At 45.4% G+C, this 19,074-nt stretch overlaps 2 protein-coding genes across 3 annotated transcripts in view; both read left to right on the forward strand.

Moving 5' to 3' along the window:
• LOC106573900 (phosphatidylinositol 3-kinase regulatory subunit gamma) overlaps positions 1 to 14,987 on the forward strand; it is a 52,503-nt gene extending 37,516 nt beyond the window's left edge. The window contains exons 1-14 of one of the 2 annotated variants that reach the window (XM_014149344.2): positions 656 to 860; positions 1,140 to 1,214; positions 2,592 to 2,732; positions 3,018 to 3,207; positions 5,195 to 5,280; positions 5,729 to 5,834; positions 5,994 to 6,092; positions 6,271 to 6,451; positions 7,646 to 7,771; positions 7,868 to 8,010; positions 8,140 to 8,316; positions 8,439 to 8,510; positions 8,621 to 8,794; positions 9,216 to 14,987. In XM_014149344.2, the coding sequence (XP_014004819.1) occupies positions 848 to 860; positions 1,140 to 1,214; positions 2,592 to 2,732; positions 3,018 to 3,207; positions 5,195 to 5,280; positions 5,729 to 5,834; positions 5,994 to 6,092; positions 6,271 to 6,451; positions 7,646 to 7,771; positions 7,868 to 8,010; positions 8,140 to 8,316; positions 8,439 to 8,510; positions 8,621 to 8,794; positions 9,216 to 9,408 (1,776 nt within the window). In that variant the 5' untranslated portion in view covers positions 656 to 847 and the 3' untranslated portion in view covers positions 9,409 to 14,987. Of the gene's footprint in view, positions 1 to 655; positions 861 to 1,139; positions 1,215 to 2,591; positions 2,733 to 3,017; positions 3,208 to 5,194; positions 5,281 to 5,728; positions 5,835 to 5,993; positions 6,093 to 6,270; positions 6,452 to 7,645; positions 7,772 to 7,867; positions 8,011 to 8,139; positions 8,317 to 8,438; positions 8,511 to 8,620; positions 8,795 to 9,215 lie in introns of those variants that run through there. The other variant, XM_014149343.2, reaches the window with a different exon arrangement.
• Positions 14,988 to 15,180: 193 nt separating this feature from the next.
• Positions 15,181 to 18,570, forward strand: LOC106573903 (gamma-interferon-inducible lysosomal thiol reductase). The gene is made up of 7 exons (XM_014149355.2): positions 15,181 to 15,628; positions 16,262 to 16,450; positions 16,640 to 16,711; positions 16,826 to 16,918; positions 17,474 to 17,626; positions 18,004 to 18,072; positions 18,376 to 18,570. Exons 1-7 carry the CDS (start codon positions 15,449 to 15,451, stop codon positions 18,433 to 18,435), a joined length of 816 nt encoding a protein of 271 aa, XP_014004830.1. The 5' UTR covers positions 15,181 to 15,448; the 3' UTR covers positions 18,436 to 18,570.
• Positions 18,571 to 19,074: the final 504 nt, after the last annotated feature.

Consider the following 19,074-nt stretch of genomic DNA (forward strand, 5'->3'; position numbering starts at 1 on the left):
TGTCCATTCAATTGAACTTTTCACAGGTGGACTCCAATCAAGTTGTAGAGACATCTCAAGGATGATCAATATAAACAGGATGCACCTGAGCTCAATTTTGAATCTCATAACAAAGGGTCTGAATACTTATGTAAATAAGGTATTTCTGTTTTTTATATTTAATAAATTAGCAACATCTAAAAAAAAAACTGTTTTCGCTTTGTCGTTATGGGGTATTGTGTGTAGATTGCTGAGGATTTTTTTATTTAATTGTGGAATAAGGCTGTAATGTAACAACATGTGGAAAAAGTCAAGGGGTCTGAATACTTTGCGAAGGCACTGTATACATACATATATTTACAGTATTTAGCTTTGATCATGGTCCACTTAGATCCGCACGGTCTACAAACAGTGTCATTTAAAAGGTGGATCTGCGCTAGGGGAGACAACTCTCCTCTGCCTTTCCTCATTTGGGCAAATGTCCATCCTTGTTTTTATCTCTTTACATATTTATTTTCCCTGTGGCTCCCTGTGGCTCAGTTGGTAGAGCATGGTGTGTGCAACGCCAGGGTTGTGGGTTCGATTCCCACGGGGAGCCAGTACCAAAAAAAATGCATGAAATGAAATGTATGCATTCACTACTGTAAGTCGCTCTGGATAAGAGCGTCTGCTAAATGACTAAAATGTCTAAAATGTATTTTGGGATCCACCCCTGTAAACATAATTTGCTTTTCATACAACCACATGTTTCGTCCACGTTCCCTGAGAGGACAAATCGAATTGAGAAAAGGCCCTCTCCTCTCTCCGTCTGATCTTAGACCTTTCAGACTTAGCACTCCTGAAAGTGTCTCCTGGGCCTCCAGGTAGCATGTGGAAGGCAGGTTAGTGTTGAAATGTTGCAGTTAGCATCTTGGTCATGTATTTTCAGCTCTGGGTGCTCTATTTTGGATGTTTATACGTGTAACTAATTGATCCACTAATAGAGGCATGCCAGGAGAGAAGAGACTATTTCAGAAGGGTGAGCTAACTGTGTGTGTGTGTGTGTGTGTGTGTGTGTGTGTGTGTGTGTGTGTGTGTGTGTGTGTGTGTGTGTGTGTGTGTGTGTGTGTGTGTGTGTGTGTGTGTGTGTGTGTGTGTGTGTGTGTGTCAAACTCTTGCAGGTCTGGAGTGCGAGACGCTGTATAGGAAGTCTAGCTCCTTGGCTGCTGGCAGTCATAGACAGAGCCTGAACTTTGGTAAGACCATCTTTTTCTCTTGCACCTTATGCTTGTGCATGAATGCATTGTTCTTACAGTCAACTCTTGCTGAGCTGTACAAGTTGATAGAGTCTGTTGCCATGGTTGGACAGTCATCCATTCCTGTAGGATAAAAAGGAATGTACTCCGAACCCTGTGACTTCAATGACTGTGGTGTTGTTCATTCTATAGCCTTGCCTATTGAGTTGTTGAGTTAGGAAAAGAAGTCAGAGGGGTGATGACCATGCTGTCCTCGTGGTTCCTGTAGGATACAGTACATGCTCTGTTTGTCTTTGCTCTATTTCAACAGTGGACCATTAACACAGCCTTTGTTTGTGTAGAGAAATAGGCCAGTCTGTTCAAACGGATCAAAGAGACGGATGGTTCTGCAGTGCCCCCCCCCAAGACAATCTTGCATATATTTCACTTCTCTGTGAGCCCCACTGTACTGAAGAGTGAGGACAGCCTCGGGAGGGTTATTTTCACTCCGTGACAGATTTTGCATTAATTGCAATATAATTGTCTCTACGAGTTTGTTCCGCTTGTTATTCTGTGCTTATCTATATACATGGCACTGTTTGTTTCCACTGGAGAAAGTCAACACTTGTCTGGAGAAAGTGAACACTTGTCTGGAGAAAGTGAACACTTGTCTGGAGAAAGTGAACACTTGTCTGGAGAAAGTGAACACTTGTCTGGAGAAAGTGAACACTTGTCTGGAGAAAGTGAACACTTGTCTGGAGAAAGTGAACACTTGTCTGGAGAAAGTGAACACTTGTCTGGAGAAAGTGAACACTTGGGTGTTCCTAGGATTCAAGTGACCTGGGACTTGCTCAGCAACATCCATGCCAAAACGAGTTTGAGTACGGTCTCCCTAAGATTTGAGCAGACAGGACGATGTAGGCTAGATCAAGTGTCACCAGCATGTTCTGAGATGCACACCCCCACCCCCCACAAACACACCTTTCACATGCCACAGACAGACCGACCCAGATTCTCCCCATGCTCACACACACTCACACATGCCAGACACTCTCCCCACAGTCTATCTGCTCAGATGGAGAGCTGGACCGGGCCAGGCAGGCCTTTTCAGACAGCTGTTTGCTAGCTGAGGCGTGACAGAGCAGTAAGCAGCACCCAGCCAGTCTGGCCTGCCTGTCGCATCAGTGAAAGAGGAGGAGGTTGTTATTTTAGGCTCTCAGACACTGTCATAGGACTAGTCTGGACACTGTTTCCCAGACAGCACACTTAGCCGCATCAGAAAGTCTGGCCACAAAGCACAACTCTTGGGACACCGTACCACAGAGCAGGAGAACCAGCGATGTACACAAACAGACTCTGCAGTGTCTGAATTAGCGACCTAAAGTGTTCTTTTTACAGAGCTCTCTGAGCCTGAGATGGGCCAGTACGATGTCCAGGCGCTCTCAGAGGCCCTGATGGGATTCCTGCAGGACTTGCCCTCCCCCATCATCCCAGAGTGTGTCTATCCCAGCCTGAAGACTGCCCTGCAAGAGGAAGCAGGTAACGGCACCTTTAGCACTAACATGCTTCTTCATGTATCTCATTAAGAACTGATGCAAGTGATTCCAGGAGCATATTGTACTAACAACAACAACGGCTATCATTGAAGCACACTATCAGGTGACTGTTGAAAGAATTGTGTATATTTTGGAATCGGCTTAGAAATACAAAGCAAAATGTGAATTTGGCATTAGATAGAAAATAATGTTGTCGATTTATCATTGTGTCTCAAACCCAAGGCACTAAGGTTGTCACTCAGTCTCCTTGCTGGTTCTTATTTCCCAGAGCTGTCCGTCGAGGAGACAGGCAAGCGTTTGCTGAAGGCGCTGGAGCCCCCGGCCGTGCCCCTGCCAGGCCTGCTCACCCTGCAGTACCTGCTCAGACACTTGGACCGAGTGGGCCAGAGCTCGGCCCACAACGGCCTGGACCCTCACACCCTTGCACTCCTCTTCAGCCCTCTGCTGCTCCCCGCTGGGTCAGTCTCACATTTAAAGAAATACCTATGTTGGTAATGGGGGGCTGTCCAGCCAATAGACACAGAGGGAAAGGGAGAGAGAAATACTGGCTAGCCAATAGACACAGAGGGAGAGAGAAATACTGGCCAGCCAATAGACACAGAGGGAGAGAGAAATACTGGCCAGCCAATAGACACAGAGGGAGAGAGAAATACTGGCCAGCCAATAGACACAGAGGGAGAGAGAAATACTGGCCAGCCAATAGACACAGAGGGAGAGAGAAATACTGGCCAGCCAATAGACACAGAGGGAGAGAGAAATACTGGCCAGCCAATAGACACAGAGGGAGAGAGAAATACTGGCCAGCCAATAGACACAGAGGGAGAGAGAAATACTGGCCAGCCAATAGACACAGAGGGAGAGAGAAATACTGGCCAGCCAATAGACACAGAGGGAGAGAGAAATACTGGCCAGCCAATAGACACAGAGGGAGAGAGAAATACTGGCCAGCCAATAGACACAGAGGGAGAGAGAAATACTGGCCAGCCAATAGACACAGAGGGAGAGAGAAATACTGGCCAGCCAATAGACACAGAGGGAGAGAGAAATACTGGCCAGCCAACAGACACAGAGGGAGAGAGAAATACTGGCCAGCCAATAGACACAGAGGGAGAGAGAAATACTGGCCAGCCAACAGACACAGAGGGAGAGAGAAATACTGGCCAGCCAACAGACACAGAGGGAGAGAGAGATACTGGCCAGCCAATAGAGAGAGGGAGAGAGAGATACTGGCCAGCCAACAGAGAGAGGGAGAGAGATACTGGCCAGCCAATAGAGAGAGGGAGAGAGAAATACTGGCCAGCCATCAGAGAGAGGGAGAGAGAAATACTGGCCAGCCAACAGAGAGAGGGAGAGAGAGATACTGGCCAGCCAACAGAGAGAGGGAGAGAGAGATACTGGCCAGCCAACAGAGAGAGGGAGAGAGAAATACTGGCCAGCCAACAGAGAGAGGGAGAGAAATACTGGCCAGCCAACAGAGAGAGGGAGAGAGAGATACTGGCCAGCCAACAGAGAGAGGGAGAGAGAGATACTGGCCAGCCAACAGAGAGAGGGAGAGAGAAATACTGGCCAGCCAACAGAGAGAGGGAGAGAGAAATACTGGCCAGCCAACAGAGAGAGGGAGAGAGAAATACTGGCCAGCCAACAGAGAGAGGGAGAGAGAGATACTGGCCAGCCAACAGAGAGAGGGAGAGAGAAATACTGGCCAGCCAACAGAGAGAGGGAGAGAGAAATACTGGCCAGCCAACAGAGAGAGGGAGAGAGAAATACTGGCCAGCCAACAGAGAGGGAGAGAGAAATACTGGCCAGCCAACAGAGAGGGAGAGGGAAATACTGGCCAGCCAACAGAGAGGGAGAGGGAGAGAGAAATACTGGCCAGCCAACAGAGAGAGGGAGAGAGAGATACTGGCCAGCCAACAGAGAGGGAGAGAGAAATACTGGCCAGCCAATAGAGAGAGGGAGAGAGAAATACTGGCCAGCCAACAGAGAGAGGGAGAGAGAAATACTGGCCAGCCAACAGAGAGAGGGAGAGAGAGATACTGGCCAGCCAATAGAGAGAGGGAGAGAGAGATACTGGCCAGCCAATAGAGAGAGGGAGAGAGAAATACTGGCCAGCCAACAGAGAGAGGGAGGAAGAAATGCATCAACATGACCAACATCCTCTTGAGTTCATGCGGTTGTCAGTCTACAAAGTGTCTGGCTGTAGAAATGGTCTGCAGGTTGAGCCAGCTTGAGGTAGAAGCCATAACACGTCTGTTTTCCTGGAAGGACACTATTCTCTGAAGTCAGCAGAATATACAGTACCTCAACACCTCCCCAACCAATGTCCCACGTTACTTACCTCTCCCTCCTGTACTGGTGGAAAATATGACTCCCCTCCTCCCGTTGAACCACTCTTTCCACCGTACTCTGAATGACTTACGTAGGAGTGTATTGATTTTTGTCCAGGTCAGAAGAAGATCGTCAGGTTTCTGCCCAGGTGCTGGAGAGACTGCTGGTGGTGAGGGCCTGGGAGCTGGAAGAAATGCCACCAGGTAAACACAAATCAAATCACATTTTATTTGTCACATGCGCCGAAACAGGTGAAATGCTTACTTACAAGCCCCTTAACAAACAATGCAGTTCAAACAATAGAGAAGAAAATATTTACTAAATAAACTAAAGTAAAAAAAATGTGAGTAAAAAAGTAACACAATAATGAGGCTATATACACAAGCTCACAACAATATATCACTCTCACTATCACTGTCCCGTGTGGCTCAGTTGGTAGAGCATGGTGTTTGCAACGCCAGGGTTGTGTGTTCGATTCCCACGGGGGACCAGTACGGAGAAAAACATTTATGCATTCACTACTGTAAGTCGCTCTGGATAAGAGCGTCTGCTAAATGACTAAAATGTAAAAAACACCTCTATCTCCTGTGTCCATTTTGAATGGATGTCCCACTGTATTGTGACACCACCACCTATTGGTCCCTTTGACAGCCCTACCTCCCAAACCTTCCAAAACCAAAGCCGTGGCATCCTCTGTGATCAATGGAGACGGCAGCAAGATGGCCGATGCAGAGTGGTACTGGGGAGACATTTCCAGGTACAATTTATCTGGCTATAGAATGAATCCAGTGTTAGTGTCCACACTTGGTTATTTACAGTTGAGACCACAATCTTCTGTTTTAAGAAGAAATGATTGTCACTTGTCACTCATCTTACTCACCCAGGTTTAGTGACGTAATCATGATCTGTTTTCCAGAGAGGAGGTGAATGAGAAGATGAGAGACATGCCGGATGGGACTTTCTTGGTCCGAGACGCCTCAAGCAAGGTGCAAGGAGAATACACATTGACTCTCAGGTAAGGGTATTGATCATTTAGTCTGTCTGAAAGAGACTAGTTTGTCTCTCTTAAAATAATCTTCAAGTACTCCCCAGTCACTCGTTTCAAATGCAATGACGTTCCACCACTTTGGACAGCTTCCAGAGACTTTCACAGAACCTCTGTAACATTGTTCAACTACTCTGGACTTTTCTAGAAAAGGGGGAAACAACAAGCTGATCAAGATCTTCCACCGAGGCGGCAAGTACGGTTTCTCTGAGCCGCTGACCTTTTCCTCTGTGGTGGAGCTCATCCTGCATTATCACCAGGAGTCGCTGGCCCAGTACAACCCCAAGCTGGACTCACGGCTACTGTACCCCATCTCCAAATATCAGCAGGTAGTAGAATGATTCTGTTAATGTTGGTTTGACTTCTGGGCCTTATGTCAATGGGGTTACTTGGTTTTTAAATAGACGATAGAAGAGAAAAGGAATGCAGCCTTCGAACAGCACCCTTATGCTTTCTGGAAAGCCTTACATTTCTTATGGCACATGCATTAAGGAAAATCCCAAACCCATGGCATCCCCAAGAGGACTGCAATAGCTTGTCTGAAATGTTATCAAACAATTATGATTACGTGAGGAGAGTTTGCTTGCTGCCCCTCCATTTGAAATACATTGAGTGTTCTATAGCTCAACCTCTTGGTTGTATCTCTCCATCAATGTGAGCAAGACAAAGGAGCTGATCGTGGACTACAGGCCCCCATTAACATCAACGGGGCTGTAGTGGAGCGGGTCGAGAGTTTCAAGCTCCTTGGTGTCCACATCACCATCGATCTATCATGGTCCAAACACACCAAGACAGTCGTGAAGAGGGCACGACAAAACCTTTTCCCCCTCAGGAGACTGAAAAGACATGGGTCCCCAGATCTCAAAAAGTTTGGCAGCTGCACCATCGAGAGCATCCTGACCGGTTGCATCACCGCCTGGTATGGCAACTGCTCGGCATCTGACCATAAGGCACAACAGAGGGTAGTGCGTACGGCCCAGTACATCACTGGGGCAAAACTTCCTGCCATCCAGGACCTTTATAATAGGCGGTGTCAGAGAAAAGCCCATAAAATTGTCAAAGACTCCAGTCACCCAAGTCATAGACTGTTCTCTCTGCTACCACAGAGCAAGCGGTACCGGAGCGCCAAGTGTAGGACCAAAAGGCTCCTTAACAGCATCTACACACAAGCCATAAGACTACTGAACAATTAATCAAATGGCCACCCGGACTATTACATTGATCCCCTCCATTGGTTTTGTACACTGCTGCTACACGCTGTTTATTATCTATGCATAGTCACTTCACCCCTACCTACATGTACAAATGACCTCTAACCTGTACCCCCTGAATATAGCCTCGTTATTGTGTTAATTTTATTATTTTTTACTTTATTTGGTAAATATTTTCTCAACGCTTCTTGAACTGCACTGTTGATTAAGGGCTTGTAAGTAAGCATTTCACGGTAAGGTCTACACTTGTTGTATTCGGCGCATGTGACAGATAGTTTGATTTGGTTAGTTAATGGTCTTTGTTATTTCCAGGACCAGGTGGTGAAAGAGGATAACGTGGAAGCAGTAGGAGAGCAACTGAAGGTGTACCATGAACAGTACCAGGAGAAGAGCCGGGAATATGACGTCTTGTATGAAGAGTACACTCGCACCTCTCAGGTAATATTCAACACATCCATTTCACTGTCCCATTTGGGTCTGGGTTCCATAGCACTTGAAATGAGCGAAACCTCGTCTATTTTCCCTGTACTCCAGGAGTTACAGATGAAGCACACGGCCATCGAGGCCTTCACCGAGACCATCAATATCTTTGAGGAGCAGTGCGAGACCCAAGAGCGCTACAGCAAGGAGTACATTGACAAGTTCCACAGGGAGGGCAACAGCCAAGAGATTGACAGGTATCTACATTGCCTGTTGTAGGATTTTCATGTTGTGATACAGGGTTTGAACTAGCCCTCTGACTGAAGCCTGTAGTGATTATGACTATGAAGTGGGGGACCTCCCAATCTTGTTGCTCCACCTTACAGAATCCAAAGTAATTCAGATAAGCTGAAGTCTCGTGTGACTGAGATCCATGACAGCAAGCGGAAGCTGGAGCAGGACCTGAAGGAGCAGGCGACGGACAACCGAGAGATCGACAAGAAGATGAACAGTCTGAAACCAGACCTCATGCAGCTGAGGAAGATCAGAGACCAGTACCTGGTGTAGGTTATACACACACACACACACACACACACACACACACACACACACACACACTTTACAATGCGAAACTGCAATGTTTCGGAACATGGGAACTAACCGTTAGCTTGTGTTAACGCCCCAGGTGGCTCAATCAGAAGGGCACCAGACAGAAGAAGATTAACGAGTGGCTTGGGATCAAGAACGACGTGGAAGAGTGAGTTAAACCAATGTGGCCGTCTGACAGGTGTGATATATCACCATGTTTAATCATGTCTTATCGTGTATCATATTGACCCTGGTTTCATCCCCTCTTCTCCCTCCCAGCCTATATTCTCTGGTGGATGAGATGGATGACCTGCCGCACCATGATGAGCGCACCTGGTACGTGGGCGACATCAAGCGCGGCCAGGCCGAAGAGCTGCTAAGGGGCAAGGGTGACGGCACCTTCCTGATCCGAGACAGCCAGTCCCAGAAGGGCTCCTATGCCTGCTCTGTAGTGTGAGTCCCATTAAGCTGATCTGCGGTCACATAATGATTTGGGTTAGAAATACGACTAGACTGTTGGATGGGCTTTAGCCAGGTTTGTCAGATGTTTTCCGGACTCACCTGCCGAGATGATGCCTGAAAATCTCAAACGCGTGGGAAATGTGGGGACCATCTGAAAACATGGTTGGCCAATCTTATCCGCAAAGGGCCGTTAAGCAGTAACACAACTGAGACAGCTCATCCAAACCTATTGGACTGAGGAACATTTGGCATTGAGGCATATAGCAGGATCTTCAAAATTGATGGTGTCTTGATGAGGTCTGAAAACATCTGACAAACTTTGATTTTATGCTGAAATATCACTTTGACTGCTGTGTTTGGGCGTGGTGTCTAACCAAACGTTCTGTTGTTGACTTCACGTCTGTACATGCAGCATGGACGGGGACGTCAAGCACTGTGTGATATTCAAGACCTCCACGGGCTACGGTTTCGCCGAGCCTTACAACCTATACAGCTCCCTGAAAGAGCTGGTTCTCCACTACAGACACACCTCCCTGGTCCAGCACAATGACTCGCTGAATGTAACTCTGGCATGTCCTGTCCTAACCCAGCAGCAGCCCAGATGAGACGCACCGTCACCCGGACACACACACACACACACACAACTGAGACCACAAACCCTCACTTTTCCCAACAAAAAAGCAAACAGCTTTCTGAGCGTTGGGTTTGACAGGAGTGGAAGTGACAGATATAATAACTGACTGGGTTTTGACTTTGAAGAGACCCTGTAAATGTTATATTTTTGTTAAATCTTTACAACACTACACAGTTTTAGGATAAAAATATTTGGACTATTTTAAAGTAACTGCTGTAGATTCCATTTTCCCTTTCAATGGAGGGAATTATTTTTTAAATCGACTCGTTAAGGGTGCCATTTTGGGGGGGTAGTAACTTTTTTCAACAGTTAAAGAGGCGTAAGGGTTTGACATGGAGAACAAAAATACCTAACAGACTTTCTGTTTTCATCAAGCGTTGCTGACATGGCTGGATGATTGGGAGATGTGGTAAAAGGCTTAACTTGTAGTGTTTTGTTGCAAGTTCATATTAATACACATTTTCTCCCACAGCGCTATGGGACGCATACAAAGAAAGCATTCTCCTTTCTGTGTACTCATTGCTATGCGCCCTATCACATAAAGCAGAAATTTAGTACCAATGTGTTAAACAAAAAGATTCATTTGTCTTTTTCTGAAAGCTTTTTTTTTTGCAATCTATGTAAGACTGTTTAAAATAGTTTGAGGTTGATGATATTAGATGCTGGCATGGCCCCTGGTGTAGCTTGAGGACACTGATTGCTGTGACAGACTGTGGCATGTAATGTGAGCTGGAGTTGCAGTCCTTTGATGGTGGAACACTTGGTGGTGAAAGTGCCTTCTCTTCTAATCCTCGGTCTTCCATTCTCTCTCTGTAGATCAGAGTCAGTGTGGATGCCTTGCCCCAATCACATGCCAAGTGTTTTGTACAGAACTGTGTATGAAACTAGAAATATGAAATGGACCTTGCTATTGATTGCCTTAACGCAGGGATGGGTAACTCCCTCAGACTTTTACCTGGGACTACTGCCACTGACTGCTCAGAGTGCACACGTCTGGTTTCCCAGGTTAGGGTCAGGGCTCAGTACAGACGTCTGGTTTCCCAGGTTAGGGTCAGGGCTCAGTGTAGACGTCTGGTTTCCCAGGTTAGGGTCAGGGCTCAGTGCAGACGTCTGGTTTCCCAGGTTAGGGTCAGGGCTCAGTGCAGACGTCTGGTTTCCCAGGTTAGGGTCAGGGCTCAGTGCAGACGTCTGGTTTCCCAGGTTAGGGTCAGGGCTCAGTGTAGACGTCTGGTTTCCCAGGTTAGGGTCAGGGCTCAGTGCAGACGTCTGGTTTCCCAGGTTAGGGTCAGGGCTCAGTACAGACGTCTGGTTTCCCAGGTTAGGGTCAGGGCTCAGTGCACACGTCTGGTTTCCCAGGTTAGGGTCAGGGCTCAGTGCACGTCTGGTTTCCCAGGTTAGGGTCAGGGCTCAGTGCAGACGTCTGGTTTCCCAGGTTAGGGTCAGGGCTCAGTACAGACGTCTGGTTTCCCAGGTTAGGGTCAGGGCTCAGTGCACGTCTGGTTTCCCAGGTTAGGGTCAGGGCTCAGTACACGTCTGGTTTCCCAGGTTAGGGTCAGGGCTCAGTACACGTCTGGTTTCCCAGGTTAGGGTCAGGGCTCAGTACACGTCTGGTTTCCCAGGTTAGGGTCAGGGCTCAGTGCACGTCTGGTTTCCCAGGTTAGGGTCAGGGCTCAGTGCAGACGTCTGGTTTCCCAGGTTAGGGTCAGGGCTCAGTGCACACGTCTGGTTTCCCAGGTTAGGGTCAGGGCTCAATGCACGTCTGGTTTCCCAGGTTAGGGTCAGGGCTCAGTGCAGACGTCTGGTTTCCCAGGTTAGGGTCAGGGCTCAGTGCAGACGTCTGGTTTCCCAGGTTAGGGTCAGGGCTCAGTGCAGACGTCTGGTTTCCCAGGTTAGGGTCAGGGCTCAATGCACGTCTGGTTTCCCAGGTTAGGGTCAGGGCTCAGTGCAGACGTCTGGTTTCCCAGGTTAGGGTCAGGGCTCAGTGCACACGTCTGGTTTCCCAGGTTAGGGTCAGGGCTCAGTGCACACGTCTGGTTTCCCAGGTTAGGGTCAGGGCTCAATGCACGTCTGGTTTCCCAGGTTAGGGTCAGGGCTCAGTGCACACGTCTGGTTTCCCAGGTTAGGGTCAGGGCTCAGTGCAGACGTCTGGTTTCCCAGGTTAGGGTCAGGGCTCAGTGCACACGTCTGGTTTCCCAGGTTAGGGTCAGGGCTCAGTGCACACGTCTGGTTTCCCAGGTTAGGGTCAGGGCTCAGTGCACGTCTGGTTTCCCAGGTTAGGGTCAGGGCTCAGTGCAGACGTCTGGTTTCCCAGGTTAGGGTCAGGGCTCAGTGCACACGTCTGGTTTCCCAGGTTAGGGTCAGGGCTCAGTGCACACGTCTGGTTTCCCAGGTTAGGGTCAGGGCTCAGTGCACACGTCTGGTTTCCCAGGTTAGGGTCAGGGCTCAGTGCACACGTCTGGTTTCCCAGGTTAGGGTCAGGGCTCAGTGCACGTCTGGTTTCCCAGGTTAGGGTCAGGGCTCAGTGCACACATTTGGTTTCCCAGGTCTCACTCAGTTGCTGACTTAAAGGAATGAATGAAAGCCAGCAGACCCTCTTGAGGACCGAAGTTGCCTACCCCTGCATTACTGTGTGTATGATGGCGGTGTTGGAGGTGTGCATGGTGGAAATGGATTTCCTTTCATATTTTATAGTTGTGGATAGATGGTAGATCTTATGGGGGTTGTGTACCAGATATAACAAACATTGTCTTTTCACTACATTTTGACATTGGGTATGCAGTATGCATCACATTGGGTATGCAGTATGCATCACATTGGGTATGCAGTATGCATCACATTGGGTATGCAGTATGCATCGCAGTATTCAGTCTCTCATTAAGGTAATAGTAGCCTAATTCCACAATTTACTTCATCGGACCTTACCTGCCACACTTGGTGAATGAGCTTCTTTCCCAGGAAACAAGTTGTACTGTAATGCTAACATATACACCAGATATTCTAGGTAGACTTGAAACACTACTTTGACAAACTGATTAGTACTATGCAGCGAGTTAGACAACTTCACGATGCCTCATCAACATTGATTTTGATTCAAGACAAATCACCGAATGAGTGATAACCTTTACACTGTATTAATCAGACATTGGTGCATTTTATTGCTCACTTTTTAGGAGTGGTTAGATTGCCGATCATGTTGGGATTGGTGTAAATCAACCTTTTATAGCTGACAACAATGTTGATGTTAATCTGGTTAACCTGTTTCTTATGTTTATTTGGTAGTTAGGTGAAAAGTGTCTCCTTGGAGAGAGATGACAATAATAGTCTGTGGACTATTTACTAAACATAGCTTTCAGCCAGAGTCCTGCTCAGTTAGGCTGTCCTTCAGCTCAACGGATCTTTGAAAACTGGGACAATCTAGTTGAGTTTTTTTGGCAAGAGAGAGTGCTGTATAAAAAAGAGAGTAAAAAATATGTTCCTGGTTTGTTTTCAAATTGCACACAGTGGTTCTGCATGCAGTGTAAGACTACGTATGCCCTCCACTGACATGACCACAGCCAGGTGTAAGACTAGCTAAAGATTGTATGCCAGATAATGTGATATAACCAAAGAGTGTTGGTGTCCATTACTGAGTGTTACAGAAAAGACCCACATAAACCGACGCCATAGATTTTTCAGCTAACCTGTTCTTGGGGATTACTTCATTCTCGATTCGTTTAAAAAGTATCTTAGTGTGTTTCCAGTTGCAGGTGGTTCTACAAAAAACATAAATTCAGAAAGATATCAATGTTTAAGTGAGATATGCCTGGTGGTGTGCTTAGATCTTTGTTTGTCACCTACTTATACGTGTGGCCGAAGAAGTAGAATCTACTAGTTCCTGCAGTAATGCTGGGAAATGCTAGGTTTGTGGCAGCTAAGCTGTCGAGGTTCCTCCTCATACCGTACAATACTTGGAAGTAATATCTTTGAGTTTTTGCTGTTTTTTGTAGAACCACCTGCAACTGGAAACAGACATTTTTCAGATACTTTCGTTATTCTCGATTCTGTGAAAAAAGTATTGTCAATAACAGGTTAGTTGAAAAATCTATGGCGGGGGTTTGTATGGGGCTTTCCTCTAACGCCCAGTAATGGACACCAACACTCTTTGGTTATATCACATTCTCTGGCATACAATCTGTAGCTAGGTCTAGACAGTCTGTTCTTAGTGACATTGTTTCCCCTGGCCTTTTCTGTGGACGTGGGCTCCCGAGTGGCTCAGCATCTCCATGCCAGAGGCGTCACTACAGACCCTGGTTCGATTCCAGGCTGTATCACAACCGGCCGTGATTGGGAGTCCCATAGGGCGGCGCACAATTGGCCCAGCGCCTTCCGGGTTTGGGTTTGGCCGAGGTAGGCCATCATTGTAAATAAGAATTTGTTCTTAACTGACTTGCCTAGTTAAATAAAGGTTAAATAATTATATTGGAGGTCATGTCAAAAGCTATGCTTGATTTCTGTCTCACAGACCGCTATGACGGTGCAACGTAAAACAACACATTTCCTTAGCTTGTGAGAAAGCCTGTGAGTGGGTACAAATTTGAGGCTTGAGTAGGGATGTCGCTGTGCCAATGTTAAAATCTGCTACTGTAAATGCACTACAAAGACATGAATAGGGAGCTCATGTTTCAGGAGTTTTATTATAATTTGACTTGAACAGGTTCATTAATTTACAATAACTGGCTATGATAGGTCAGAAACACTCCGCATAGTGGACATCTCATTGTAAGACAAGGACGGCATCATTGAAGTGGCTCTTAATGGTCTGTTTGAAAGTGGCTTTTATGAAACCTGTTTGTGTTTTGTTATTTGTTCATCATAACCTGAGCAGATTTAATTCAATAAGCTAGTGTGAATACTTTGTGATATTCTTTACATTTATATTTCATGCTTATTTAGAGATTTAATTTACCTCTAAATAACCAAATAGATTGAAAAGACTGTTAGGCTGTTTACACAGGCAGCCCAATTATTCTTTTCACTAATTGGTCTTTTGACCAATCAGATCAGCTCTGTGAAAATATCTGATGTGATTGGTCCAAAAAAAAACAATTAATGGAAGAAATATCAGCAATAGGCTGCCTGTGTAGAAGCAGTGAGAACTTTTTTAGATTTTGTTATCGAGATTGAAACTGTCGTAGTATTTGTTGTATGTTGACTTTCAATAGTTGAAGACTGCTTGTTTTTTAGCTTTTGTATTTGTGAAACTGTGCTCCCTTGACATAATGGAAGTCTGTTAGATACTGCTATTTGATACACGTAGTATGTGTATAATACTTGGCTGGAGTTCGGTCATTTGAAATGTAGAAATCCCCCCCAAAACATTGCTAATGAACAGCAAAATGCACTTTTAAATTGACAGTAAGCAACATTATTAAAACATTCTGTACAATTATTGCATTACCTAATGAAAATATTGGCTGCACTCCATATGATGTATTTGTCAGACTGGTAGTTTTGTATGGTAGTAATGAAAAAATTAACAATTTTATTAAAGCTTAAAGTTGTCAAAATGCCTGACATTTTTCCCCAAATTATTTTGACAAAAGCAATCCCTTGCTCAGAAGGCAATTGAGTGTAAATGTTGGGAGAATTGTGACACCTACTGTCACAACATTGTCATACAATCTATGATTTTCCTCACTGTAGCCTTGGCAATTTTCTATGTAGATAGACACGTGATGGACTGTTTAATGTACTGCTATTTCTTTAATGTTGTGACTATATACATTATTCATTATTAATGTTAATTCAGTCAATCAAGAAGGATTCTACTCTGGCCTAAGTTTGTTCTTGTTCCTGTTTTGCCTACCAATTTGTCCCTGTATAAGAAGTGTCATACAATGCTATGGCTGTTGTGGGATGTCCAATGAGAGAGTTTGGTCACAAGAATCCATCTCATCACAGCTAAGGATGATTGTTGGAAGGAGCTCCAACCCACTCACTTTTCAAACTGGTCACAGTGTTGTCTGAGGGAAATGTTAAGGAAGACTCTGGCTTCAGTACCTGTAAGCAACATGAAGTTTACGTCGGTGTTAGTCCTTCTTTTTTTCTGCTCTACTTTCAACAAATCCCAAGGAAAGTCAAAGCCCAAACCGGGCTGTGAATACCCCCCGTCTCAGTGGTGTAGGAGTTTGGAAATTGCAATAGAATGTGGGGTAAGTTTGGAGTATCGTTATCAAGTTCAAATAACTGCACTCAGACATAATGCCAGTTGCTAGGTTCTGTTTTTAAGACTTTCATAAAATCTATTTTCGTGTATCTTTTTTTTCTTGATTATACCTTGGTACTTTTGAATGTGTCGCATGCAGCCTACTACAGAAGTTATTCAGTTGAATGATTAAATAACCTGTCTTTTTTTTTTTTTACAAATCAACTTTCCTATGTCTAATCTCACCAAGCATTAAGACATTCTGCTATTCCATGTTATATAACAAGGTCAATATGTATATGTGAGTATATCCCATGTTTATCAGGCTGGTCGGTTCAGTTTTAAATTACTGTTCAAAAGAGTCCCTTGTCCATGGTTAAATGAGTCATGCTTTTGTAATTGAGCACCAGAGGTCCTAGATTTCCTGAGGGCATGTGACTGACACCAATCCTTAATGAGCTGTGTTTAGACAGGCAGCCCAATTCTGATATTTTTCTGAAAAACTGGGGTTTGCAAGTGGCATGGTTCCCATATTTACTTGTGTGAATTCCAGGCATATCTCAATATGAACAGAATGTAAATAATTTGTCAAATTGAAAGAGTTCCAGCCCAGCTTTCTCTGAACATGATTCCTGTCTAGGTTCAGAAGCAGTGTTTGGAGCTCAATGCCACCAGGCCCAATTCAGCAGTACCCAGAGTTGAGGTGACCCTGTACTATGAGAGCCTGTGTCCAGGCTGCAGGGTCTTCCTCACCCAGCAGCTCTTCCCTACCTGGGCCATGCTCCATGATATCATGGAGGTAAAACTGGTGCCGTACGGCAATGCGCAGGTAGGCCTCGACTCAAGAAGGAGAGTACTGGGTCGTGGGGAGGGCACATTGTAAATGTTTTTTTGGGGGGGGGGGGGGGGGTACAGTACAGGCCTTGGATTGATAGATCCATCCACAGTCCCTGACTATTGAATAAATGAGAGCTTGTTTTTGTATTCATGCTGCAGCCTTTTTCCTGTTCTTTCACAGGAGCTTCCCTCAGGGAATTCTCCCTTCACCTGTGAACATGGGGAACCAGAGTGTCATAGTAACATGATTGAGGTGCGCTTGCCAATAAAATGGCAAATGTCTGAAGTTCTGCTTATAACTTGAATCACTAAAAATAGGTAATCTGTTCCTGAAATAGTTTATTTGTATTTCATACTTTCCCTTTAGGCATGTATTCTACATTCAGTGGGTCTGTACTCGGCCTTCCCTGTCATTGACTGCATGGAATCTGCAGCAAATGTTCTCGCCGCCGCCCAACCTGTGAGCATTGTACTGTTTTTAACTTTGTTAAACCACTTGCATTCTTTTTAAATCAAAATGCATTTGTATGGGCCTCCCGAGTGGCGCAGTGGTCTAAGGCAGTGCTTCGAGTCCAGGCTCTGTCGCAGCCGGCCGCGACCGGGAGACCCATGGGGCGGCGCACAATTGGCCCAGCGTCGTCCGGGTTAGGGAAGGGTTTGGCCAGCAGGGATGTCCTTGTCCCATCACGCACTAGCGACTCCTGTGGCGGGCCAGACACGGTCGCACAGTGTTTCCTCCGATACATTGGTGCGGCTGGCTTTCGGGTTAAATGGGCATTATGTCAAGAAGAAGTGCGGCTTGGTTGGGTTGTGTTTCGGAGGAAGCACGGCTCTCGACCTTTTCCTCTCCCGAGTCTGTATGGGAGTTGCAGCGATGAGACAAGACTAACTACCAATTGGATACAATGAAATTGGGGTAAAAGTAACAACAACAAAAAAATGCATTTGTGCTTTTCTGTTTCCACATTAAGAGCTCTGGGTTATTGGTTCTAACATGCAGTCTGTTCTCCCCTAGTGCTTACAGCTACACGTCCCCTCCATGACGTGGGACAGTGTCACAACCTGTGTTAAGGGAGAGCTTGGCTTCAAACTGATGCATGAGAACGCCCTGAAGACCAATGCTCTCAGTCCAGCCAAAACACACGTCCCCTGGGTGACCATTAATAGGGTAGGAACTGCTGGAACTGAAACTAGGGGCTATACTACAGCAAGGGGCAAGCATCTACAGCAGGGTTATTCAACTCTTACTCTACGATGGCTGGAGCCTGCTGGTTTTCTGATCTGATAATGAATTGCACACACCTGGTGTCCCAGGTCTAAATCAGTCCCTAATTAGAGGGGAACAATGGATGGGGTGGGGGGGCAATGGAACTGGCTTCGAGGTCCAGAGTTGAATTTGAGGCATCTACAGATTATTAACCATAGTGTTACTGAGTGCTGCTTTTTGAACAGATACACTGTGTAGGGCAGGTCATGGAATCAAACTATGTGCCAAGGTCAAGCCTGTACATGACTTTCCAATTCCTCCTTTTTGCGTCTTTGCAGGAATACACAGGTGACTTTCAGGACAAAGCAATGTCATCACTTTTTAACTTGGTCTGCAAGATGTATAAGGTGAGTTGTGTGTGACTGGTCCTTGTTTGATCATTTTAAATGTAATTGAGTATTAAACGGCCTCCCTGTGGCTCAGTTGGTAGAGCATGGTGTTTGCAATGCCAGGGTTGTGGGTTCGATTCCCATGGGGGGCCAGTATGGGGAAAAAAATGTATGAAATGAGTTGAAATGTGTGCATTCACTACTGTAAGTCGCTCTGGATAAGAGCGTCTGCTAAATGACTAAAATGTAAACTGTGATCAACATGGTGTACTTGGTCATCGGCTGAGCTAAAATGTAATGATCACCCATATTTGTCCACAGGGAGGAAAGCCCCCTGCCTGCACTGGAGCACAGAAGAAACTAGACAGGAGTCTGTGCTGAAACCAACAGTCATATTCTGCATGCCATTCATGTTGTTTTCAAAATATATTTTGTTACAGTATAAGTACCAGTTTCCCTCATTCTTTTGAAAGACAATGCAAGTCCAAAATAAATCACAAGTTGCTCATTTCTTTACTCTTGTTGCTGAAATGTATTTCATGAATTGTAATACTTCTTTTATTCTGTGTGATTGTATGATACTGTGTCAAATAACTCCATATGTAATTGATCATTTAACCCATTGCTAACAAGTTACGGTTCCATTTTGTATGAACAGATTTCTCTTTCAAGCCTAAGAATGCATATAACTGTGGGGTCTGAAATTAAACATCCTTGATAAAGATGAGCAGTAATGACTAAAATATATTCAAATAATGAGCTATTCTGTATGCTCAAAGAAATTGGGAAATTATTTTATACTAATACAATTGCTAAGAAAGAGATTTTGTTTAACCAGTAATACTTTTCCCTCAAAGGTAGGGGTCAAAATTGACACCCCAAAAGATTATTGTAAATAAAGTAGTCAGTTTATTTGGTCCCATATTCCTAGCACACAATTACAAACTTGTTGGATGCATTTGCAGTTTGATTATTTTTTGCCCGATGGAAACACTCCTAAATATTTGGATGCTACAATGA

Source organism: Salmo salar, chromosome ssa16, assembly GCF_905237065.1.
Source record: "Salmo salar chromosome ssa16, Ssal_v3.1, whole genome shotgun sequence".
Lineage (NCBI taxonomy): Eukaryota > Metazoa > Chordata > Actinopteri > Salmoniformes > Salmonidae > Salmo > Salmo salar.